The sequence below is a fragment of the Oenanthe melanoleuca genome, chromosome 15 (assembly GCF_029582105.1).
Source record: "Oenanthe melanoleuca isolate GR-GAL-2019-014 chromosome 15, OMel1.0, whole genome shotgun sequence".
Lineage (NCBI taxonomy): Eukaryota > Metazoa > Chordata > Aves > Passeriformes > Muscicapidae > Oenanthe > Oenanthe melanoleuca.
Genome location: NC_079349.1, coordinates 7,121,813 through 7,148,916, shown reverse-complemented (window position 1 = coordinate 7,148,916; position 27,104 = coordinate 7,121,813). Strand labels below are relative to the sequence as shown.

Genomic DNA, 27,104 nt, shown 5'->3' with positions numbered 1-27,104 from the left:
GAACACTGACTTCACGGGGAAAATATTACACCGGAAAGAATATAGAAAATAAACACACTGACGGTACATTTTTCTTTTTTGAAACTATGAAACAAAGAGCTCTAAATCACAGCATCCTTCCTGCTCTAGAGAAAAGTTCTATGGAAAAATCACTGATAGTGACAGTCACATAAACTTAAAGAGAACAAATTCAGATCCATCTGTAGCATTTAGTAATACAAGAAAAAAACAGAGGGAAAAATTGATGTAAATTTGACATCCATCTTTACTATCATTCTCTTTTATTATTAGCATAACACACTAATGTTTCAATAAGCTGGAAACACTGTTTTTAAAACCCTAATCAATTCAAACCAATAGCACTCAGGAGAAATCATATCACTAACACAGCAGCACAAGGTGCATGAAGTTATCTAAACTTTCCACTTCCACTACAAGCCTTTGGCCTTTCTAACCACAGACTGCCTGAGTTTTAGGACTAGAGAAAGATGAACAGGATCACTACCAACCTGTATTTCATTTTTAAATACTAAAAGTAATGTATTTATGTATTTCTAACTTCAACCATCGGCCCTGATTTTTCAACATATTAAGCAGGGAAAATAACTACAAGCTTTTACTTCAAAAAAACCCAACATCACAAAGAAACTAGAAGCTGTTTTGTTCCTTTTCTGTGGTCCATATCAGATAGTTTATCACTTGGAAAAATAATCACTCTGCAATATATTCCCTGAGGAATTCTTGTTGTGTGTTGGTCTGGGGGGCATTTGCCTGACAGAGTTGTTTGTATCAAAGTCTTAAAGACTGGAGCTGTGCTCCTTTCAGTAGTGGTCAAGTTGAGAACCTCAACATGAGCTAGTGTGTGACGGAACACACCATGGACATTCTTCTAAGAAGCCTTGGAATAGAAGATGGAAGGAGAAAGCTCATCTGGGATCAGGAGAACAGGGTACTTCAGAGAGGAATCCAGGTCTGAGCAGCTGACAGCACCTCAGCACACATCAGTGCCCAGGAGCTGGGAGTTCTGAGCAGCTGATTTATTTGCAAGTTGCTATTCAAACATTAGATCAAAATATTTCATCTGCAGAGCATTTTGAAGGTCAATCATTTTTCAATTATAACCAATTTGGCAGGAGAAAAATCACATCCTGCACCACTTAAAATCAGTGCAATGTCATTAAATAACAAAATTACTCCAACGTTCTCACAAAGAACAAAATTATTCATTAAAGCTACTGACTTCTGATTGCTTTTCAAAGAATGCAATAGAATTTTGGTCTTGCATATCTGATGGGAACATTTCCTCCACAAAAACCTTATCACTCAAGATAAAACTTTTGTAGCCTTCCCAATCAGAACAGATTTAATTCCTTATCAGCTTAATCCTCATTTCTCTCTTTTTCCTCAAGAAAATGATCCACCAAGAGTACAGCAGTACAGCACAAGCCTAGCAAGAAATGAAGGAAGGATTTTATTGAGTATTTCTCAATACAACTCTACTCATGATTTACTTAAGGACACTCTAACACTTAAATCAAGCTTTTTCCAGTGCAGTAGCTAGGAAACATTTTGTAGCTCCACACATTAAAAAGAAAGAAGTGAGCTCTGTGGTATTTTACGAATGGATCTTTGAGTTTAGAAGGGAGTTTTTGCACACTTCACAATTTCTGACCTCGAGGGACACCATGTTTAGTGCCATTTGGAGATATGTCCAGAACACCTGGTAAAATAGAGATGGCACTAACCCAAAGTAGCTTTTCATATTCTGCTAAAATCAGTGCTATATGTAAGAAAAACATCTACAGACTAGCTTAATGTGGCAGCAATGGTGTATCAGTACACTCTGCCTGCTTCCAGAATTTAATGTCAAAACAGTTAACGTGTGTTCTCCAAACAAGCGTCCTGGGAAGTTAAAGAAACTCCAGTGCTCAAGGGAACACACTCCCAGCACAGCCAGACTCACTTGTTCAGCACTGATGTCACACACTTGATTTCCCTCTCGGTGCTGCATCCACTTCTTGGGAGTTTTTAACTCACTGATGTGGCTTTTCCCTCATTTCATGAACACAGTGACCAGCCCAGCTGTGGCTGCTGCATCAGCTCACCAAGCAAAGGAGAAGGCAAGGACTGACTTCTCCCACCAGATGAGAACAATGATCTCTCTTGCCAGAAAGCCCTGCTCCAAACAGGCTGTCCTACTGTCTGCACCCTGTACCTCCTGTCCTGCAGGCAGGCAGTGTTCCACAGCCAGAGAAACACAACTTCAATCCTAAAACTGCTCTAGAATTCAGACAACTGAACTGTTCAAACTTCTAAAATTACTTGAATCTCTTTGGAATGCAGGATTATTTTATCATTTCTCCTTAGCTAGGATGACTAGCTGGTGACTACTACTGAGCTTTTTGAAAAGCAGCCAGTAAAGAGTTAAAGAAAGATTAAACTGTAGAAAAATCAATGTGTCATACCAAACTTGAATTTGGAGCCTGTTAAAAGAAATAAACACAAAAACCCTGCATGCTGCTCTATGTTATTTTTTTTTTCTTTTCCCTAATGCATTGCTGATTAAGTCCCCAGGCATTTCACTCCAGACACAACGAAAAACTTTCATAGCAAAGGTAGCCTTTGGATTATCACTAGGGAAAAGCACCCAGATAGGAAGTTGTGATTGCTACCAGGAGAACATTGGAATTGTGATATGAATTTCTGAGGCTACAGAACACAGTCCTTTTGTAGCAGCCCTGCCTGAATGTTCACTTTGCACTCCAAGATGGCTCTTGTTTCTCTCTGCTGACTTTTGGAGCTCATTTTATGAATGGACAATTCCACATTATCAGCCAGAGCTTTGAACACAGCCTGCAAGTACAGCAGCACCAGTCACAGAGGCATTGCTGGAATATTCTTCTTTTCTGTGCTGATGCTTGAATGTCTCACACCGGATATGGTGATATCATTTTAGAAGGGGAATGAAATTATTCTTGGTTAGGTGGAGATTAAATGCACATCATCTGTTACTGGACATCTGTTTAGGTTAATGCCCTTAGAATTCCTTGTGCTTTTCGTAAGGGGAAATAAAGAGCTCTAAATAACAAAAGCTAAGGTGGAATAAAAACCACTACATTTAATTGGCAAAAACTACTGCCAAATAAAATGTATTCGAACTCTAAAGCTAATTAATCAACGGGAAATCAAAGCATTAGCCATTTACAGTGAAAAGGAAAAATATCCAGTTTCTTTTGCCATCTCAGAAGTGATTACCACTTAGCACTATAATGATATTCCTTCAGAGTAAATTATAGACTGGCTTCTCCTTTCTTGAATATAAGGAAATAAATTTATTGCTTCTCAGCACTCCAGAAATGAGTTTTGATTAAACTAGAACAGTAGATAAACAGATAGCCTTTATTTAAAAAAAAAAGTCTGCCATCATATTAAATAACTGCAACAAATGGAATATAAATACCACCTGCAGAGTTTCCATGTCAAGGCAGAGCACACACAGCTCTCAAAGCACAACCAGCATGTGTTATTCAGAGGTTCTCTGACGAAACAGACAGCTCTCCTTTGCCAGCTTGCTGGAAAAATACCCCTGCTAGTTTCAACACTGTATGTTTAGACCTAGTTTGCTAAATAGCCTGTAATGGCTGTGAAGGAACAGATGGAACACCCAAGGCCACTGTTCATCTCAGAGAATTATGATTACCAGTAAAGACTTAAAGAGAGCTACTGTAATTTTTGAGGAAGTTACAGAATTATGATGTTTACCTCTAATAGCTTAATCGATGTTTACAATAGGGTCTACCTGCACAAGCCAACACTGATGAGGCAGCTAAACAGTTTCAGCCCTGGACCCATTTTCATCCTCATAAAGCTTTCTGAAAAATTCTGTTCTGGCATAGAAATTCATTGGAACTGCTCTGGTCTCCATCCAAACACCCCCTGCGGCTTCTGAGAAGAGAAAGGGAAATCCATTTCACTCCTCATGATTTATGGGAGACTGAAGAACAATATCTTTCGCCTTACTTTAAGAGCTGACATACTTTTCCACCCTTTTTCACTTAATGGCTGAACTTTGAAACTTGGCATATACTTTACTGCTCTTTTTGGATGATGTCCAAGACTAAGTTCAAATAAAAACAGGTTAAATAATGGAGCTGTAAAACGTTTGAAAATTCCCTGCAAATGTGCATGAACTCAGTAACCTGAAATGTAATTCTCCCTTTTCCAACCTTTGCAACAGACGCTATGCTACCTAAAATTCCAGTTTTCCAGCCCAGAAGTGCCACAACTTTATATACAGCCTCAGAGTCCTCAGAAGCAGGCTGAAGTGCTCGTGATGAGACTGTTCTCTAAATATGAGGGAGTGGGGACACGGCAGCAGGATTGTTTTATAAGAGGTTAACAAGGAAAGGTTTAGCTCAGTGTATCTTACCTCACGATTACAACACACTGAGGGCACGTGCACTATAAATTACCTGTCAATGGAGCTGCTGTAATTCAGTTAAGCTTCAGTAAGCCAAGCACATGCAGCTGCATGCTACACCCAAGGAGCAGCAGCCATCCCTCAGCAGTCAGGAAATCCCAAGTGCATCTCACATACACAGAGATGATCTCGATCTTCTCCTGACAAGCACACCCCACAAACGTGGTGCAGCCACAGAACAGCTGCAGCCAGTGATCTGAATTCTCCTTCAATGCTCTAATCTCCAGAAATTCTTGTTCCTGAAGCTGAAAGGACTGCTCTAAAGACTAATCCATTAATGAAATCACAGGCACTGACCTGTAATTAGCTCTCTGACTTCCATGTCGTTTGTTTTCCTCAACAGCCTGATCAATGCAGGGATCCCATCACAGTTCTTTATAGCCACTTTGTTCTCGTTATCCTTCCCATAGGAGATGTTCCTGAGGGCCCCGCAGGCCTTGCGATGGACCTCGGGCTTGGGATGGTCCAGCAGCCCCACCAGGATGGGGATGCCCTTGAGGTGCCGGACGTCCTTTTTGATTTTGTCGTTCTCGTAGCACAGGTGCTGCAGGTAGGCGGCAGCGTTGGACTTGACGGGGTCGATGGGGTGGCTGAGCATGGCGATGACCTCGGGCAGGTCGGGGTCCCGCCAGCGCGGGTCCTTGCGGATGCTGTCGATGGAGGGCGAGCGCTTGCCCAGCCGGTCGATGCTGGCCATGCTGCCGCGCTCGGGCTGCGCCAGCGGCGCCGCGTAGCCCCCGTGCAGGTACGGGATCCGCTCCTCCACCATCTCCGGCTCAATGGGGTCATCGTAGCCCCTGGGAACAGCAACGGTCCCAACACAAAGAAAGGGGAGAAAGAGAAATAAAAGTACGTTTAAGCACTTAGTAACTCTGAGTCAATATGGAGATTTCAGCCACGAGCAAACATTTTAATATCACAAACATCACTGTGGCAGTGTATTTACAGTTTCTAATAGTTTATTTGTAGTAACTTGAAAATTAACCATAGTCGAGTTCTCAGCAGTGATGGGACTCCAGCACAGTGTTTGCTTGGCTCGCAGTGAAATGATGACAGGAACTGCAAGCCATCAAACAGATTGCTTTCATTCTGGTCACTTAGCAAAGCAATTATAACAGAGCTGGATTACATTTAGTAGGAAACACTGATCTTCATTAATGCTGCTACTTCTGCAACAAACTAAAACTCTAATTAAAGGCATTCAAGGCCTGGGCAGAGACCACAGACATATTTCAGCAAGTCTGACAAGTTCCACTACATTTCCATGTTGATGCTCACACAAGTGTACTCTAAACACTACTCTTCATCGATATTGCCATAAACCACCCTCTTATATTTGTATTGTTTCAAACCAGCAGCAGCCTTTTGCTTTACAGTTTTTTCCTGGACAGCCTTGCTACTGTCTCAGTATTGCAGTTAGCTTAGTCAAGCAAGTGGTTTTAATAGCTACAAAATGTTTCTTAAAATCTTTCATCTGAAGCACTGAGTGATGTTATTGAACCATTTCCGATGTCATGCTAAAGTATAAACTATTAGAAGTCAAGAAGAAAATGGAGCTTGCTCCAAAGGGACTGATAATTAAACTGGGCTCTGGGGAGAAGAGCAACCGGAGGTAGAGACTGAACTTAGTCTTGTACAATTAATGCTTTTAATGTTAAAAGCGCCTCTCCTGACTTTTCGTTGCTTTAATTGCTGTTCTAAACCATCAACTGAATGAAAGGATAAAAATAGGCATGCATCCAAAACTCAGAATGAGTCTGAAAAAATCCTTTAATTGATGCAGTTATCTGTATATGTATAATTCAGCAGTTGCTCTACACAGTAATTTACACTATCTGGACAGTCATGTTTTCTGTTACAGAACAAAGCTGTTTCCATCACTCCAAGTAGAAAGCAACAACACTGAGACAATTTACTTTTGTAAATGCACACAGGGCAGAAGGAGTAACAAAACCCCTTAGCTACTCCTGAAAATTCTGTTTTTACAAATGCAAATTTTGATAACCAGCATTAAAACTACAACAAAATCTCATTCCTCAAACTCATCCTCATGTTAAATTCTTTTTCACTTCATAAAAGCAGCAGAAGATTAATTTTAATAACTGCACAGCTGTTCCTTGCTTGACTTGGTAACTCACAATTAGAACATCTCAGTCCTGTGAGCTGCCCACAAGATAACTGTGCAGCACCTCAATTACACCTGAACAATTAAGTTTTGCTCTCCTCCTCAACCGTGCAAGTACACAAAGATAATTACTGTCTTGGGATGCAGTTTGTTTGCTGTATTTCCACAAAACCTTCCAAAGAGAACCACACAGATAGGCCTATCTTCCTCATGTTGTATCCTCTTCCCTTGGCCACACAAAGCTTCTTGGTTTCATCACATTGTTGAAAGAAAACTTCAGAGTTACGACTTCAAATTCTAACACAGTTATAACAAAAGAGTACCACTTAAGTCTGCACCAACAATGCTATTTTTCTTTTAAATTGTCAATTATTAAATATTAGTGATACTACCTGAAGTCAAGAATTAATAATTAAAAAAGAAAACACTACATAAGCTCACAACCCTGCTTTAAAACAAGACAGCATCTCTCAAGTATCAGTAGAGAAGAGGATGAAAACAAATCCCTGCAATTGCTGGAATAAGCAAACACAGGCCAGATCCAACATTCTTCTGAGGATGAAACAGTGTCAGAGCCACTGCTAATGCACCAGTGACATAACTCAATGACTGCACCTGGCAGCAAAGAAAACACCTGCACACTCAACCCCTGAGGACCCCAAATCATTATGTAGAAACTCTGAGACCCTGTATGAGCTGCACAAGAAAGCTCAGCCAAGGCAAGGATCAAAGTATCACACTACTTCAGATACACATGACTAAATACAGTGATCAAGGCTAGGGAAGATTAAAAAAAACCACCAGGGGAAGCAGTTTACCAAAACAGGTCATCTACAAAGGAGCAGCACAACTGCTCAGGCAGAGCAAGGCAGAAGTGCCACAAGCCTCGGGCTGAACGACCAGACTGGCAGAGTAAGGAAGTCAAAAGCCAATGTCTATCAGGCCATTAAACACACTCTGGTCACCAACATATTGCACATTGGGTGAGTAAAGAAATCCTCGTTCTGAGCCAGACTGGTGTAGGCCAAATGTGATTTTTCACTTCCACATCATTGGAGCAGCTAAGCTGGGAAGGAAAAGCCACTCAATACAGAACAGGACTAACAGGAGCTTCAGCAAATACTGCTCTCAGGAGACCAAGAGCTCTTTACTGTCAGGACTGAAGAGCTCTGGTGCTATGCCAGAGTTGCTGACTGCAAGCATCTTGCCTTCCGTCTGTCTGTAGCAAGGAAGCCGAGTTTTTAGAATGCCATGGATCTCACTAATCACCTTTCTCAGGGAATTGATCAAAACATTCTAGCATAGTTAAAAACTGGGAGAGAGCTTGTGGATTTATCATCCTCCTTATGGCTTCAACATAAGCACATTTGAGTAAACAGGTGAAGGACTTAAACATTTAATCCTCAAAAACTTCTACAAATGTTACATTCATTACAGTTTGCAGCTGGTGTCTGCTTTGGATAAAAGACCAGAAACGCTTGGGATTTCAGTAGGAAGCTTCATGCCAAACATTGAAGAGGAGACATAAAGATTTTGCAGAATGAGGTTTTACTTTTGCCAGGCTCTGTTCTCTGACAGAATACACAAGGGGATTCAAAACTGGAGTGAATCTTTTGCTGAGACAAGGCTGAGTTATGGGCCATATGGTTAAAACACCGAAATCCCTAAGAACTGCCAATGGATGAGCTGACTCAGGTTGCCTCCTGCCATGTCAAACTCAGCCATTCACCACCTTCTGATACCAGAATATTATCAAACTGAATTCACACTACAGAAGAGACTCAGAAAAAAACCAAGTATTTTTCAAACTGACCACACTGCTTGCATCACCCTGCTCTGCCCAGGCATGTCCATAAACTCTTGCCCCAAACTAGATAACATCCCAATGTTGTCCATATATATTTGGAAAGAGGGAAACTAGGCCACAAGTACTGACAAAATTAATCTACATTTATATTCTGAACTGGAAAAAAGCACCAGAAGAAGAATGAGACTGACATGTACAGTGTTATCAGTACTCTCACTGTCTATACACAACAGAAGAGGGATAGACACACTGATAAAGGTATTTAATCTAAAATCTGGCTCATTTCCTAGTAATAGTAATTTGGACTGTGAAGTGACCACCAAATACAGTTTCAGTGTCTTAAATCAAACTTCTGGCACAGACAATTTAACAGCAGAAAACTGTTTTGTTGTTGATTTAGTCAACACTAAAAATTTATACCCTGTCTTGTCTGGCATAGTAACACTGCCAATAGCTACTCCAGAGCTCCTAAGGAAAAAAGAGATCCCATGGTCATACAGGTGCACTTGATCCACTCTGGGAAGAAATCACCACTAAGGCATGAAAAAGCTGAACAGAAGTTATTTAGATAAGTAAGATGAACTATGATTTATCTTTTTTTTTTTTTTTCCCAGCTTGTCTGTATTAATTTCAGTTTAATGATTAAGTAATAGTTAAATAGCAGGAGGGATGCTTTTTGTGAATAAAAGTATTCAGTACTTCCTGCTTCTCTTTCAAAAAGGACTGCATATAAAACATTCAGCACACAGTAAAATTAGATGTTTTTAAAAACTATAATAAACACCTAGTATAATAAAGGCAACCTACCAAATGAAGGAAAAAAAGGACACAAACTCAAAGATGTGTAAAGGCCTTCAAAAGTAAACTTGAGTAACATTAAATCAATGTAAGATCCCCACAAATGCTTTTCTCTAACCCAAATTTATTATGCAATCTGATTTACACCAAACCAGAGCATAAGCTGAGGGGAAGAACAAGAAGTGCCAGGTACTCTTGCAGAAAGTGATGTATCTTACATGAGGAGAGATTAATTATGAAGGAAAAAAAAGCCCAGCCACAAGCAATGACAAGCCAACAGAGGGAATATTTGCCTTTGTGCATTTATCTGGATTTAGAGATGTTTGTGGGGAAGAACATTTTTCCTTCATTTAAAATGAAACATAAGTAGCTTAAAATGAGGCTGGTGATGACAGAAGAAAAGCACAAATAGGTGTTTATCTCTGTGATCAAATGGAGCAGGCAAGAGCTGGAAAGAACAATCTGTACTTGCAATTTCCTTGCCAAGGACCCCCTCCAGACATGGCTGGGCTGCCTCCTCATCATAGGCAGTCAGACTCACTAGCACTGATCCTGAGGAAAACCCTCCACTCAAACCTTCTCAGAACAGGTGCTGACAGTCAGAACTCTCACTTCACCTTTAAACTACTACCTAATGCAGTAGCACTGCCTAGGAAGAACACGAGAGAATAGCTCAGTGAGTCATCAGTGGAGAAGTTCTGCTCAGAACATGGGATGCCCAAGCTGGAAGTTGGTGCAACGTAGAACAGTATCCAATGCCCTACACATACAAACTTTCTGAAATCAAAAGTGACATCAATTAATCACAATCATTTATTTAATCATTTTCACAGAAATAAATTCTAAAAAACTAGAGAGGAATAATAAATTAGCAATTACCTCATCTAGTACAAAGCACTACTTGGAGTCTTTAATTACTTGCAGTTCAGTAGCATATCTGAAAGGCAGGTTTATTGAATTGTTCAAGTATTTCTTTGAAATGTTAAAAAGTAACTGCTTATGAAGAGGCCCTCATACAATCTTATGTTCTCAACAGCTAAAGTTTGCTGCCACAGTCAGGCTAATTATTTGTCAAAGCCTCTTGATCACATTAAATATGGAAAAAAAAAACTCACAACAAAAGAAACATAGAAGAAAAATTATGAGTTGGTCCTATCCAAACTGCAAGGAACAATAAATCAAAGGGATGCTTAATAAAAACACCAAATTTTAAAATGCAAATAGGTAGGTTCTAAGAATACATTTAATTATTCATTTTGCATGCAGTTTGAAAAATGTTAATAAAAAATTTAAAGCATTGATGCCTGACTTCTTTTTTTGGCAAGAACTGTAAACTTGCTTAGTTCACGGAAGAACTCATCCAAGTCTGACAGACTGATCAGGATTCTGGCACCCACTGGGTACAGGTATTTCCTTCAGCCCCAAAAAATGGGGATGTGATTTCACTGCTGGGTAAGCCTGCAAAATCAAAGACGTCACAATGACTTGAAGGGTGTTCTGGGAGATGCGCCTTGATAACTTCTCACTGCATTTTTGGTTTTTTTTTTTTTTTTTCGCTCACAAGTATTGATGACAATTTGGAAGTATTTGAATCTGTCTAGCTTTGGAATGAACTTCCAGAACAGAGGAAGGAAAACAGAGCCATGAAACCATGAATGACATAACATCTCCAAGTAGAAGGACTCTGGGAGAACAAAAAGGCCAACACGAATCCCACCGTCAACTGCTGCTGATGCAGCAAAGCCTGAGGTCACAAATATTAAGTCTTAAGACTGTCTACATACAGAAGCAGGTGGATCCAGACTCTTTACAGCTCTGGAAACTATTCTAAATTAAAACAAAAAGAATGAGAACTAAATCCATATCAAAACATGAATCATGAGGATATGACTTCCAGCAGGCACATGTAAAATTTGTACATCCCTTCAAAAACAAAGTATTACAAGTTTTTCAGGTCTGTACAAGATGACTTTCAGCTGAGTAACAGGACTCCTTTCCCAAGCCTGTGGGTTGCTGTATTTTTCTCAAATGCAAGAGTAGATAGCCATGAACACAGCATAAACAACTAATACCAGAAAATTACCCTCAGAAACCAGAAGTCATTTATAACTGGTCGCTTTAAATGCAACACAGATTCTGTTTTCTCCCGTTCTATAGGCGCAGGACAAAAATAATCTAGTCCTTCACATATGTGAGGTTCAGCACAACCTGGCCAGACAACTGGGTGTGTGGTTAGTACAGGATCTGGGCTGAGGCTGTCACACCTCACAGGACAGCTTGGCACCCCTGTACCACCAGGGATCAGCTCATCTGCAACCCCAATCAGCTGTTCAAAGCTTTGGTTTGGCAGATGTACACACAACCAGACCTGTCAGGAGTCTCACAGATCACAAATCCCTCTTTTCACATTGATAGTGTGTGATTGCTCTGGGACAACACAATGCATTCACAGCTCTTTTTTAGGAAGAGGGGAAAAAATAACTTAGCCTTTTTGTATAAGGTGATATTTCTTTCTAAATTCAACCCAAGTTAAGCAGCCCAGAATCACTGAAAGGGTCCTCGGGTCCCACCCCTCTTTCTTCCATACTGTATGTGTGTTTTGCAGTTATTTCTGGGCTGTTTTTCTGTCAAGTAACTCCAGAACATACCAGATCAGAGCTTGAACGTACATGATCAAATAAGCAAAAGCAGCAGAACAGCACTGCGGAAAACAAAAGGGTTTTACCTTCCTTTGTGAGGTCTCCCTCTCTCTGGCACACCTGCAGACGTCCTCCTGTTGACCGTGGAGTAGTCAGGATCCAGTTCATAGCCTTCATCATCCACTCCGAGGCTGCGGTTGTCATCCTCCAGCCCGTAGGGCTCGGGCTGGAAGCGCTCGGGCTGAGAGCGGTTCAGGTCGACGCTGCTGCCCACCGGCACCTGCGGCTGGGCCACAGGGCCGTAGTTGTCCCTCCTGCTGGGCAGGGTGAAGCTGCCCTCGTCGGGCCGGTAGGTGCCCCCCGGCACGTAGGCGTAGCGCGGCCGGTAGCCCACGCCCCGGGACAAGCTGCCGTAGCTGTCTGAGAGGTCTCCGTAGCCGTCGTGGCCGATGTAGGGGCGGTACTGGCCCTCGTGGCTCTCGGGGTACGAGTCATTGTAGCTGTTGTAGGGTCGGCTCAGGGTGGACGAGGCCTGGGGGGTGATGAAGCGCTCGCCGTTCTTCAGGTACCGCCTGTCGATGGAGTCTGTGTAGCTGCCCATGGGCGAGGAGCTGTCCATGGCGGGCAGCCCGTCCGGCCCCAGAGGCACCTGCCGCACCGTCCGCGTGGTGACCGTCTTTACCATCTTGGTAACCTGGCAGGAAGCACAGAGGAAACGTGTTCATGCTCTCCTTGCTGCATAAGGGGGTGAGACATGGGGAGGTGGAGGAGTAAAACAGGGAGAGAGCACCACAAAGCAAATGACTGTGCTGTGCCTGTAACACTGCTGTAGCAATCAGCTCACCTACTGGCTTTCGCAATGAACAGTGGAAAAATACTTTTAATAAAGCACTCTGGGCTCTTACTACCAAGTCAAAATCACTGCAGCCATGTAAAAGCACATGGAAGCAGCACAAAGTCAGTATACCATTTCCAATTCCCCCAAAATGGTTTCAGGAGACATCTGCCCTACCCAAGACTTTACTGTGGTTTGGAGCCACAGCCTGTCCTCCCACAGCTATAGCGTAAATACCACACCATATTCTCTAGTTTAATGAAAACAGAGTTATGTGCTTCTGCCTGATCTGGATCAAGTTTTCACCTCTGTGTAATTTGACTGAGCTCAGATTTGGCAGTAATATTTAAGAAACCATTATCTCAAACAGAGAAGCTTTGGGCTTCAGGATTCTGGACAACACACCCGCTTTCTCATTTAAGATATTCTTACATCCACCAACCACCACACAAGCCCAGTAGGTAGCTGTTGTCATTATACTGGTGACTAACAAATTTGTAATAATGAACACCAACATTACTTTGTCTTTGCAGCTGCAGCTACCTAAATATCCTAGGCAAGCTTGTTTAAAACACTGAAGAAAAATCTGTATGCAAATACATCTTTACTTCCATAAATTACGTTTCATTTCAAAACAGAATTTGCAAAAACTTAAAATAATACATATCTAGAGGACTCTTGTATTCTGGGTTTCTTGCTGAAGGGTAAGAACAAAGAGTCCTTAAAACTTTGCAAGAACCATCTGCCTTTGTGGCAGAGATCTGGTGATGTGTGTAAGTAAGACAGTGCTGGACAAGAGCCACTATATTTACAAACTAGCAAAGGGCCTTCTGTTTGGGTTGGTATCTGGGCTCCATCAACTTCTGTACTGTTCCAGAGAGACCAGCAAAAGCTCTTTTGGGAAGAATAAAAAATCTAGCAGATGCCAGTCTCTCCTCAGTAGCCCTAACCCCAATAAAATTACTTTAACATACATAAAGTTACCCTAACTCTACTAAGTGCTGACTTTTCAGCCCAACCAAACAACAAAACACACATCCACAAAGATGAGAGGGAGAATTAACTCACCTGACAGCATTATACACACCAGGGGAAGAACACAAAATTCATAAAAGTTATTTGGGGTTATCTAAGCTACTACAGACACAAGTAAGCATCAGGAAATGACACTTCTCTTCATGTAAGTCTCAGAATGAAATGCTATATTCAAGGGAAATGTTAACCACAACATGTAGCCCTAGATTGCTCAGTGGTCTGAAGTCCAAATAAATATTTTGACCTATAGCATCCGATTTAAACATTTAGATTGGCAACAGATTAGCCAAGCTGCTCCAAAGCAAAATAATTAGAGTACATCTCTTGAAGTGGCTCCAGACATTGCCCTATAGCCAGATGTTTTCACACAAAAACCCCAAACAGAAAAGATTCACCCAAACAGCGTTTCTCTTCCTAGACGCATCTGTGAGCAAATGATACTTCAACATAATGAAGTAATGAAATCCTACAAGACTGAAAGCAGCTCAAATGCCTCTCCATCAGCAGTGTAGTTAACAGCAACACAATACTGAATACAGCATAGCCAGGTACCAACATGACCTCTGTATCTAGTTTAAGCCACAGCCGAAATAATTTTTCCATTCAATACAAAGAGATTCGTCAGCAAGTAAACATCAGGAAAGAGCCTATCTCCCATGCCTCTGAATCTTTTCTCCCTTTTTCAAAGCACACATTTTAATAACTGGAAGAAAGTAAACTACATACTCAACATTTATTTCCTGACATACAAACCAGTAGGGGTTTCTGTTTGTTACCTGTGCATAATACTTCTCCTTTCTGCTCAGTTGTCAGTGTGACCACTGTCACAGTTTTTATAAGCTCAGCAGTAAGAAGAGAAAAAGAGCTGGCGAAGTTTACAGTAGCTCTTTGTAAAGTGGATACACACAAAGCAACACAGCTTAGTGTTCTCCTACTGAAGTGGGAAACAATACTTTTATTCAAAGTACCATATTCATGAGCAATCTTCTAAGAGCAGAAAAAGCAACATTGCTCAGGCCTGAAATATGTGAATTTTGCAAACCCATGACAAAACTGGATGCAAAATGCTGGGGCTTTGTGTCCTTGAATTTGGGAACCGTTAATGGGAATAACAGGAATTAAGGTAGGACATCAGCAATTTGATGAATCAGAAATGGATACTCATGCTTGGAAAGGAACAACGAAGTAGTTTTCTAAATGCCAAGAAGTGCCCTTGCATAACCCCACAAAGCTCCTTCTTTCAGCCCTATACAACAAAATACAACAAATCCAAGCCCAAGCTCTGCTTTTCAGACATGAGCTGCCGTGCTTGCATAGTCTGCCATGTGTCATTTTTCCTAAAGCTGTTACGATCAGACAATAGGAAGCACCCAATACACCTCATCTGGCTGCAGAAACAGCACAAAAAGGAGGAATAAACTTTGACCTGCAGGATTCAGGTCCACCTTCATCAAAGACTTGCTCTATGTTACTGGCAAACAGGATGAGGTAACAAAACCAGAAATGTTACAGCAAAGACAATTGTCTCCAACAGTTGCTACATACACACAGAAACCACAAAGCAGAATTTCAGATCACTGAAAATCACCTCCTAGACAATGTGAGACTTACCAGATACCCTTAGTGAGTTTTTCACCATGCTCTGGCACTCTACAGAGCATTTAGAGATTTGGGGTTATAGTTTAAATTACCAACAAAGAATTCAATTGCAATTTATTTCTATTTTGCCTTATTTTCCTGTCTTTCAGACTAGCACAGACAGGCTTTCAGTAGCTGTGGCTCATCAAAAAGCCATACTCAGTGTCAGGCAGCACAGCACATGTAAGGACAAGTTTACAGCGTTAGCACAGCTTCACCTCTTACTATTCCCTGAATGCTGCACCCAGCAGCAAACAAAAGTACCAGGACAACCAAAACCCCCTTGTCAGACACATAAAAAGGAACATTTCATTCAAGGATTAAAGTATGCATTTCTCATCATATAAAAGCATTCAGTAATGCTAAAGGTGTTATACTGGGGCAACCAAACAGTCATATTTTGAGAGAGAGGGAGTATTTGCACTCATGCCTCATTAGTCAGGCATAGGCATTGAGATAGAAGATTTATCATGTGATAAACAGATTTTGCTGCTGACAGGACAATAAAGGGAAGCTTTTTGGCAGCAATTAGCCAGCACACAGATGAAGGTCCGTTTAATGAAAGGTTTCCAAGCAAAAGAAGAAACCCAACCAACAAACCAAACATGTTGATTTCAGGAAATCCTGCTCAAGGGAATATTTCATTTATATTTCTTAAAAGAACACAGGCAATCTTGAGCAGCTGACAGCACAGTAATCTTCTCTCCCAACATTTCTGTGGTTTCATTAATACTGATGCATTAGCCAGAGAGAACGAAGTTATACCAAATGGGAGTCCCAACAGACTGCCTTATCTAAGAGACACCTGATCCTTCAATGCACCCAATCTTAGAAAAGGTTAGTATCAATTCCTCACCATAGATGTGTTCCAATAAAAAATTTAGACTTACAAGCTACTTTGAATGCAATTTGACTTTCTCTGTTTACTTTCTATCCCTAAAGGAAGCCTGTGTAAAAAGGCTTTTTCAGCCCAATGACAAATCAAAGATGCTCAATTGTTTAAACACCCCAATCTCAGAGTACCAGAGGAAAGCTTCAGAGTCCTTCCCTATGAAGAGGCTGAGTATGCTCACAATTTAAGTGCAACTCTCTATTCCCTATACGGATACCAAGATTTCAGCTACAGTATAAAAATATCCGATTTACTTACTACTTCAGGCTCTCTGCAGCCAAAATCCTGTCATACTTCAAGTCAGTGCCTTCACTGCTACTTTACACACCCCAAAATCTAAGGATACTTCAGGATATATCTGCTCACCCCACAAATAATTACTTCAGTAAATAATTCCCTTACAGGCCCCATGATAATGGTTTCACTAATTCTTTTTCTGGAAATACAGTTGCCAATAGAACATGAAGGAAATATTTACACATTGGAAGCAGCTTCTGTATTTTTCTGTCTCCTGTCCTCCTATTCATCTAAAAGGATAGGAAACCAAACATGAAACCATCCAACTATTAGATTTACTGGATGCATTTGCACATGGTAGAAGTAGGTGTCTCACAGTGCTTAGTCACAGAAGAGTAAAGACAGAGCAAAAATTTCTGTGGAACTGGGCTATCATGGTCAAATGCAGTCATCTTATCGGTAATTCTGCCTTCCATTTTGTTTTTGAGGTTGGTTTTGTTTTGCCTCTTTTTTTTTTTTTTTAATAAATTAAGTTCATTATAAAAGCTCTGATAGGGATAACAATCTTGTTGAAACTGTCAAACCAGGAATTGGATGAGAAGGAATGCAGGAGGATCTAAGCATCCTAATATTTCTGTGAGCTTATTTTTGAACTATGGACTGTACAAATTTATCAGCCCATGCAGGTTGAAGTTATAACCTTTCTATTAAATGCTGTGGAAGAACTCACCCTGTAGGTTTTCAAAACAACAGCTGAAATCTCTCCTCTTCAATTTTAAGCCAAGCAATTTCACATTTTGAAAGGATACTCAATTGCAGCTGAAATCCATTCCTGCTCTATTGCCTAATTCCTTTGAATTTCCTGCAAAGTTTCTCCTGCAAAGTTTCTCAGAACTGCCTCTTGGGGTACCTGGCACCAGAACAACCCAGAGTTTTGGTCACAATCACTTTCTCATCACAGGTGTTAGGAAGTGGGAACAGCAGTTTATCACTGTTGGGAGCTAGCTGGACTTGCTGAGTATAGAAAAGCTCAAAGAAAATGGATGGACTACAAATTAAACAACTTTGTATACAGATTGATTTCACAGTTTGCTATGATAAAACATCAATTTCAATGAGTAGCAATGACCTAAATCACTCCAATCTTTTGGCATTTCAAAGATAAAAATAAAAGGTGCCTGAAGAAAAAAAGAGAACATTTACACAAACACACACACATCTAATTTGCTTTACTGAGTTCTCTCGAGCTACTTATAACAGGCTCCCTCTAACATCTGGCAGTGCTCCAGCCAGCAGCAAGAAGTGGAAGTCTCTCCCCAAGGTGACTTTCACTGTTTTAGCTTGATAGGTATTTGGCTTCTAGCATATTATAAAGTTGAAATGAAATGTTATCTGCTACATCTTTTGTGCAATGAATGTTATGTAGGGACTTAGTATAACACTAAAGAATACCAGGTAGGGGAAAATTACTCAGAGATATCTCATTTTGAAAAGGCAGATGTTCTCTATTTAAAATATGTCAAATATTAAATTCTATTATGCCTTCTTCCTGATTCACTGCTACAGGCATTTTCAAAGATGAGGGAAAAACAAAGCAAAACTGTCAATGCATCTAGATTAAGGCTGTTTACTTAATGCACTATTGAAAAGAATAACCTCTATAAATTACAGGTTTGAAACAACAGGGGAAGGAACAGACAAAAAAGGAACAGCAGCATCCAGAAGCATTCACACTTACAGCCTTTGCTGTGCTGCATTTCAAGAGGAAGAATTTCAGAGGAATCTCTCTCCAGCAAGCTAGAAATTCAGACAATTTAGCAAAAATAAGTGACTATTTCCTTTTCAGAATCCAAAAATGCATACTAAATGGCATTAGGTTGACTAATCCCCACATTAGCTATCCAGCAAAGAAAGAATAGATTTGAAAAATATCTCTGGTCTCTCCAGCTCTTAAAAAAACATGATCTGTGTTATTTATTCTGTCAGAGGAAGTGTCTTATGAAAGGAACTTTATTTGCAAGACAGAAATGGTGGAGATTATGGCTGACACTGTCCAGCAGAGTCTTTAGTTATAGACACAACAAAACCAGGTTCTAAATCCTTCCTTAAAGGAGCCTGGAGCAAGCACAGCAATGCAGAGCATAAAAGGCTATTGCTCAAAGTAAAAAGAAAAGCTGAGCACAAACCTACCGCTTCCTAAGCACAGTGTGACCATCTCAACTTTACACACTGGGTATTACTGAAAAGAGATGTGAGGATTCCCACCACAGGAACTGTTGGACAAGTACTACCTGCACACTGAATGCAAGGCCAGACTCATGTGGGGGTTTTTTGTGTTGGGGGGATTTGTTACTTGTATTTTTAATTTCTTTAAATCTCTAAGGGAACAAACAGAGTCACAAAACTGCAAGCTTTTGGGCTCAACACCTCCTAATCCAAGTAATGTATAAAAGTAGGATGCCCAGCAGCCACGTGGCTGCATCTCCCATGCCAGGGAGATTTCTTCACCACCCTCCTCTGAGCAGCAAGGTCAGAATTCTGCCACTGCACAGAGGTACCAGGAAACCTCATTTTCTCTGTAAGGCTCTCACATATAATAGCATGAGCTCTGAAAACACTATGACAATACCTATTAGAAATGATTGTGTCAATGACAATTAACTCCAGGGCAATTAACTGATGCTCCTAAACCCCACTGACACAGTTTTCATTTTCACAGTCCCTACCAAAACAAAATGTAAGCTGAAGACCAAAGTGATGCAAAAAACTTGTAAAATCTGCCCTCAGATGAGTATCTAAGAGCTGTTAGATCTATGCCTTTTTATCACAGCAAAGAGAAGTCAAAACAAAACCATTTCAGAGGCAATAACAACCCCAGCAAAGTCTCAGCACCTCTTTTGACAGTCAGGGCTAAGCCAGGCTGTGTTTTGACATTTCACAATCACTTTCTCAACAACTGGGTTTTTAATATTTTTTTGTTGGTCCTTTTAGCAATGAATTACTAGGAAACAGAACTTAAGCTGGAGTCAGTGGCATTATTTGAAACAACAGAAATGGAGAGTAAGACAGCTACACATCCTACCCCCATCCCGGACACACTTCAGTGTCTGCCATGACCTACAGGGACACAAAGCTTTGCTCTTTGAAATGGAACAGTAGCTCCGGGGTTGCTGCTTTTTCAATTTTCCTTTCCCATATGCAGCTACAATGCCTGTTTTGAAGTTGCCACTGTACTTTTCTGTGGGAAGATGGAAAAACAGGAGGTCCCCAACTCAGGGGAGAAAAATCACACCTCTGAGGCCGTGACAAACACGCAGCTTTTATCAGTGCCACGACTATTTCAGACAAACTACTTCACTCCATGTGGTCCTGTTATCTAGGTGAGGCATGGCCTCACTTCTATTTTTACAGTCATAGCTATAATCTTATGCCCTTGCAGCCTCCTCAAACTATGCACTACTGTTAGTACATATAAAAAGGTGTCCAGTCCCACTGTAATTTTATCACTTCCTTCCTGCAAATAGGAGTTGTTGTTGCCACTAGAAAGAAAATAGCATTTCTTTCATATTAAGTCACAAAGTAAATATATTAAATTATTTGACAAGCTAATAAAATTGTGGGGGTTTTTTGTTCATCTGTTTTATTTTTATTTGTAGACCTTAATCTCCTTCCAACAATGAGAAAATAGGCCAGTTATATTTGCCTTCTAACTAACTGCAACAACTAGTAAACCAGATATCAGTTTATTATAATGTGTACAGGCCTATTGACCTCAAGAAATCAACATTAATCTACTTGAACCTGAGGATCTGATGTCCTGAATAGATATCCTAGAGGACTGCAATTCTGGTACACCAGTGAAAATAAACAATGATTTACACTGTGACCTCTCCAACTCCTTTTAACACAGAAAGCAGTTGAACAATCCCCTCCCTTTTCAAATCTCTTCTGTTTTTAAAAGTTTTTAAAAAGGGAATCACCCTTAATCTTTGTAACCTTCCAGCAGCACTGCACAGCACCTGCTCAGAGACTGTAAAATTACCTTACACAAGTGACAAAAAGATATCAGGAAAACTAGAACATTTGCAACACCTGTAATCCAGCCAAACCTGAGGTACCTGAAAGCACACCCAGCTTTCCCCATGCATTAGGGGTAAGATGCCATTCACAAGACTGTTGCAGATTTAAAATGCTATGATGTTATTTATGCAGGCTGTTTCCTGTTCTAAAGGACAAATGCATAATCACTATGTTATTACAGATTGTCACTAACTTAAGACCCACTTTCCTCAGCCAAGCCCCACCAACTCATCGATTTTTGTTTGCAGGGCAATGCTGTGAACTGCTTCAGTAGAATGAAGTGAATGTTACAAGAATAAGCAGCCTGAGAAGGGGTTCTGGTGTTTTTGTTTGTTTAACCTGTGTAGTTTCTACTCTCAGTTCACAGCTCCACGAACAGCTGTATCAGCAGAGCTGATAGGGAGCAATCTAGACACAGAGGTGAAACTGAAAAAGCCCTGAACTCTGCTCTACTGGCCAACACAATGCTTAGGATCACTGAGGATCACAACAGCACGACTGTCATCACTCAGGCTACTCCCTGCTATTTCTATTCCATGATTAGATGGCACTTTGCCATTTTCCTCAGTGGTTATTAACCTCTGACCTTGGTTTCAGTTCTCCTTGTGGTTCCATCTTCAGAAGTGACAATAGACACATGGGAAGTGGGAGTTCCTGGGTCTTCCTCCACAGTAACTGTCTCTTCCACCATTTCTTGAGGCTCTTGCATCATTGCTATTGAAGTCTGGTTACTGGGACTTTGTTCCTATAAAGAAGCAGGTAAAAAAAATAAATTAATGTCTCACTTCTATCATCATGGTATAACTATTACACTGATTTCAGCTTCTTTGATTGAAAAAAACCACATTTTATCCAATAATTTGCAAGTAGAGATTCAGAGAAATGACTATTTCCTGTCTCAGGCTTGCTGCAACTGTGCTGGTATGACTGGGCTCACTACAGCAAACAGAAGTCATGTGAAGCATCTATCAAGCATTTCATATTAACAGGCAACAGACTAACAGACTACTATCTTATATTTAAATCTGCTTTAAGCCTTCTCTTCAATGCCCAGCATAAGAGGAGTGGAATTCTTGTCTGAAAAACATTCTTTCAGTTCTGCAGTGAACAGGCACACTGGTTTTCAGAGCAATTAATCTTAGACAACATCGAAAGTTTCTTTTCATTTGATAAAGTACACTCAGTTGGAGACTAGAGAAGGTGATAAAACATCAACACCTACAATTAAATAGACACCTTTCTCAAACTGCCCAAAGCAATGATAATTAAACAAAAACTTCATGGCTAGAGATTAATTCAGTGAAATGCTTCCCTTCCCACATCTTCACTAAATCTATAAGGTCTAACTGCTACAAGCTTATTTAAAATTTATAACAGATAGACAACATAATAAAATCTAAACAGAAAGAAGGGAGATCAAAGGCAGGTTCTTGCAGGGATACTGCCTAAAGAGAACACTCTGCTGCCCGCCAGCACCGGGGTCTGAACCTTCCTTTTTCTTATGCAATTGTGTGTTTCAGCACAGAAATCACAGAAGCTCCCTTTGGTAGGTGAATGTCTTTCAGAAGTTTCCCAGCAAGGGGCCAATAAAGAAGAGGCTCATGTACTGAGAACTCAGACTTTTGCCCAGCATCATGAAACTTCAGCCACGTAAAATGAAATGACAGACTGATCATTTCATTATAAGCCCTGAAGGTATCTGGCTACACAGGCATTAAAGCCAAAGCAGGGTTTCTGATGGCACATCCTGTCAAACAGACACTCAAAGAATATCCTTTATTAAGGACTATACACACACACATTTATTTTTACACGCTTATTTTAAAAACAAAGATAAAACCCCTAAAATATCCAAGAAGAATGACACAGCCCAAAATTGCAAAATAAACATACTGTGCCAAAAAAAACCAAAAAAAAAAACCTCTAGTCATACCCACTCTCTTTACATCATATGAAAATAAAAAGGGTTGGGATGAAACAGTTGCAATAGGGGTGCTCAGCCTAATCACATTAAGGTTTAAATATTCTCCACATGTGAACACCATCACCAGGGAACTACAACACTGCATTTTGTATTATTTAGAAAAATTGTATTTCTACTCAGCTATAGCCTTTGGATTTCCCCTTTTGCTGTGCCATGTTTTGTGAAGGCCCCCAGTGACCTTGTGCTGCTGATGTCTCATTAAGGTCCATATTTAATTCTTGCACGATCTATAATTTCTTTTTAAACAAGCTGAAGTGCCCTTGCCCAGTTTTCCTTTATTTACAGCTGTATTCTGACCTTCTGGAACTCAGACTTCAGTAAGCAAGATGCTTTCATTTCCAGATAAGCACTAATATTAAGCAAGACCATGACAATAAGTCTCTGCCAATCACCTCAGTCAAAATGCAACACAGCCTTCAAAAGTAAGGCACCAGAAGTGACAGAAGCAAGCACTACTTCCATTCCTATTGAAACCACAGAATAACTCAGGTTACAGAATCAATCAACTAGAATAAGGTTTCTGAAATCCTGAAGAAAACCACTCCTTTCAGTCCACAGGACTCAAATCATTAATGGCAAATAACTTATGACACATGCTGAATTCTTCATGGCAGAGTTCAGATGTCACATCGTGTCTTCTGCACATGGCTCTAGAAGGGGAACTTGCTCCTGAAATAAATACATTATTCTCTTCACATTTTTCTTGAAGATACTGTGTTATTACTGCAACTCCCTCTCTCTCACTCCACAATGAAGCTTTCCTCCAAAGAGAATAATTTACACAATACTGCAGTACAGCAGAGACTCAGAACTTCTATTCATCTTCACTCAAGCAAACCTTGCCAGGAACAAAGAAATCAGTTACACGTAGAGGGTTTTTGCACACCTTATCCCTATAAACCTCACCATCAAATGCCAAAACAGCTTCAAGGTGGGACCTTCTCACTCCTCTCCCACATGTATGTACACATCCAGCACCTTCATTTCCAGCTGCACTTTGTTCCCCTCTAGCCTTTATAGAAGCCTCTGTTTTCTGATAATAAACCTGAGGAGATGGAAGGTGGAAAGAAATGTTTTGTTCTTTGTGCTACTGCAATACCTTTTCTTTATTAAAAAAAAATAAAAAATAGACTCTGCCTTTGTATTCAGACTGCCTGTGGGCAAAGGAAACCTTAAAAGATGGGCACTTAAATATGAGCAAATTACAAGCTACAGCATATTGACTTTAAATGAGCGGTGTGCTGGGTTTTATCCTCTGGCTGCTTCTAAAACGAAGATTCAGGCAGATATGGTATACAGATCTGCATTCCTACAAGAGAAAACTATTGTTAGCAAGAGACTGTCCTAAGCATCAGAAAGCCTAAAAGCTTACAAAGTTCAAGGTAGGTATCTCAACACAGGCAGCCAGTCAGCATCTACTGTGTCTTCCTTGTCACTGTGAGCTCCTGAGGAATGCAGTGAGCCAAGGGGACAGCCTGTCACCCAGCTCACCCCTGAACTGCCTGCACCAGGTGCTTCTTTTATCTCCAAACCCAGAACTTTCCCTACATTGCTAGCCTGGAGCTGTCACAAGCTAACATTAATGTAGAAAAGATGCAAAGGTTTTGTTATCTGTTTTTAGATGCCATCATTAAGGATTTTAGGTCATCACAAATTGCAGAAACTGGGACACATTACCCCTTTCAACTGCTTCTCTGTGCTCAGCTTCGAAGCTAGTATTTAGGACGCTCTGTTTTGCTAAATACACCTCAGCATCTCAGATTCCAAACATCTGGCAGGTATGCCTAATTATCCAGAGTAAACCACAAGCTGCTGGATAGGGCTGGAACATGACACCCCTAATGAACAATGTTCCTTACCTGCTGGAAAGAGGCTAATTCCAGCTCAAAACAACACACACTCATTTACCTTACTGGAGGCTTCCAAAGCAAAAGCAGTGAGATTACAAAACACTAAGAAATTATAAGAACAGATTCCAGGGCAGTTATTGCATGTGGTGTCAGTAGTCATGACTTCTTTTTCCTTTTGATTTTTTGAGACCAAATGAATCCTATTCTGTTGACTCCTACCTGCATTTCCAGTGCTTTAAAAAAGCCACGCTATTTAAAACACAAAGCAACAATCAATTTACCTCCAATCTGTAAAAGTTAAGCGCAGATGAAATAGCTAAAGACCTTGTAAAATAAGCAAGAAACAAAATAACAGTAATTCTTGTTTTGTTAAAGAACAATGATTTATCATTTAGGGCACATATCTCCTAGAGCTTATTTTGCATTAGACTACTACAGCTTCTGTAATCATCACCATTTCAATCCCTAGTGTTGTACTTCCATCAAAGTAGCTATTTTGTATCTGTTTTATTAAAAGAATAACCTCCCCCAGGAGGATCAGACATCCTACTTCATGAAAGACAGTAAACAAAATTCTTTATTCTCTGCCTATGGAACAATTTTAAACAGTCTGGAAATAATATAAAATTGCGGGAGATTATTATTTCCACTAAAACAGCCTCTTTTCAAGAATACTGAAATCATGTACATTGAATCTTCATTCTCCCCAAGATCTACTTTGTTCTTAAGATTGCAGTGAAGGCTATTGCAGCTACTCCTTACTCCAGGCTACTGTCAGATACCAAATTTGAGGGTTTTTGCAAAGCACAAAGGCTGGATTCTACATCAGTGGACATACTTGTCCTCAGTCAACCCTAGCACAGACAAAGCTCAAGTGTATCAGCTCCTGTGAAACACAAGTCTGGGCATAATTAATAGCATTGGACAACAATGCTAATTGAATTAAATGGGGATTCACTCTCCTCTACTACTCTATAAATTACTTGTTAAAGCTTCAATCGCTGCAAAGCATGAAATTTTTTGTAAGTGTAAAGCAGGCAAACACTGGCTTTGTTGGAGCCAAGTCTCAGGCTGATGTTTTGCCCCAATGGTCTCCTTCCCACTCAGGTCTGCGCTTCCAGCGCAGTCATATCCTCAAGCTTTTATTTTCTCAAGACATGTGGAGAAAGACACAAAAGGCAAGTCTGCAGGAACACAGCTGCTGAAAAAGTCTGTATTGAGATCTTCATCAGACTGGGACATCAGAGAGGAAGGAAATCACTTATGCAATTGGTTGAACTATGTGTATTTGAGGTAGACTTTTTCTAGTAAAAGATTCAACTCTTCAATAGCTGAAGACTCTCAAATCTGGTTATCACATCCTCCTGGCTTTGTCAGAGCACCATTCCTTCACCAAGCCTCAAGATCCCTGTGTGCTCTCTGCCCTGATTTGTCCTGAGAGCTTTTCATGCATCTCAGCAGTGTAAAAGTTGGGACTCCCAAGCTGAGCAGCTCGTGCCCATCTCTGAGCCTGTGCCACCTGATGGGCAGCAGCACAGGAGACTGTCCCACTCTCTTTAGTTTTTTCTTCAGATTCAGGTGAGCCCTCATACACTGCAGTGCTGCAAGGCAGGGCACCTTCTGACCTTAAGTTCAAAGATTGCTGCAGACTGTTTCCCCCAGTTCAAAAAAACAGAGCAAGGTCCAAGTCTTCAGCACCAAAGCACAGGTATGTAGCCAGACCTACCCAAATTCTTCATGACTGGGGAAACATTGTCCCAAAACCAGGATCAAATGATGGCACACTCAAGCAAGATGGCTCTAGAACAGTAAAAAGCACATGGACCAGCCTGTACTGGAAGCTGGGCAGTACATGATGCTGGAAGGAGAGTCTGCAATACAATCACTTATATATGGGAATACATAAATATCTACTTTGCTGCAGATAAACTAACCTCCATTTAGTAAACCTGCTTTCTTTTCTCATGTGAAATAAAATGTGGGGTTTATATATGTAAATATATATCTGTATTTATGGATATGCATGTATACAATGGATTCAGTGCACTTCAATGTGAACCCAAACACATCAACCTATGAGAAAGCTTCAAGCTCTGCTAGCTCTGACAAGCTCTAGCCTAAGGCTGGTCAGTTCAGAACAGAAGGGAAATGTTAGCCCCAAATGAAAGCAGGCTCTCCTGGCACGGGGTACCAGAATGAACTCAGCCCCACTCCACAATGCCCTAACTGTTTCCTGAACACTTACACACTTCCTTTGTCCTTCAGAAACACACACAACAAGCAATGAACAAATAATGCCAAGGGCTTTTAAAGCATCAAGGTTAAAAGGAACATTTCAGCAACTGGAGAAAACCCTTAGATACAGGAGTTCTGAAAAGCCACAAAGGGGAGCAGGCTTTTTTAGAAGCAGGCATGGTAATTCACCCTTTGCAGGCATCACACCTTTCAGGGAGAGCAAGAGGCCGAGGTGAAGGAGAAGGAATCAAACCCCAACAAGGCCTGGAGTAGCAATATTCATCCCTCAAGTACAGCAAGACACACTGGGGTTCTGTTCAGCCACGCGGTAGCTGCCCATCAACAGGGAAATCCAGTGCCTGCCCAACGGTCAACAAAGAGGCCTTTTATGCTATTTTAAACAATCTGAAGTGTCTCAGTTAATGGAAGACCGGGCAATTGGCCCTCAACTATTTCTAATTGACTGGAA

At 40.7% G+C, this 27,104-nt stretch overlaps 1 protein-coding gene across 4 annotated transcripts in view; it reads right to left on the bottom strand.

Annotated features, from left to right (window-relative positions):
• The window catches only part of ARVCF (ARVCF delta catenin family member), a 244,260-nt gene that overhangs the window by 63,848 nt on the left and 153,308 nt on the right, over positions 1-27,104 (bottom strand). For all 4 annotated transcript variants that reach the window (XM_056504005.1, XM_056504007.1, XM_056504006.1 and 1 more), the window contains 3 exons: positions 21,153-21,311; positions 11,936-12,543; positions 4,778-5,277 (listed from right to left, as the gene is read on the bottom strand). In XM_056504005.1, coding sequence (XP_056359980.1) covers positions 4,778-5,277; positions 11,936-12,543; positions 21,153-21,311 — 1,267 coding nt within the window. The remainder of the gene's footprint in view (positions 1-4,777; positions 5,278-11,935; positions 12,544-21,152; positions 21,312-27,104) is intronic.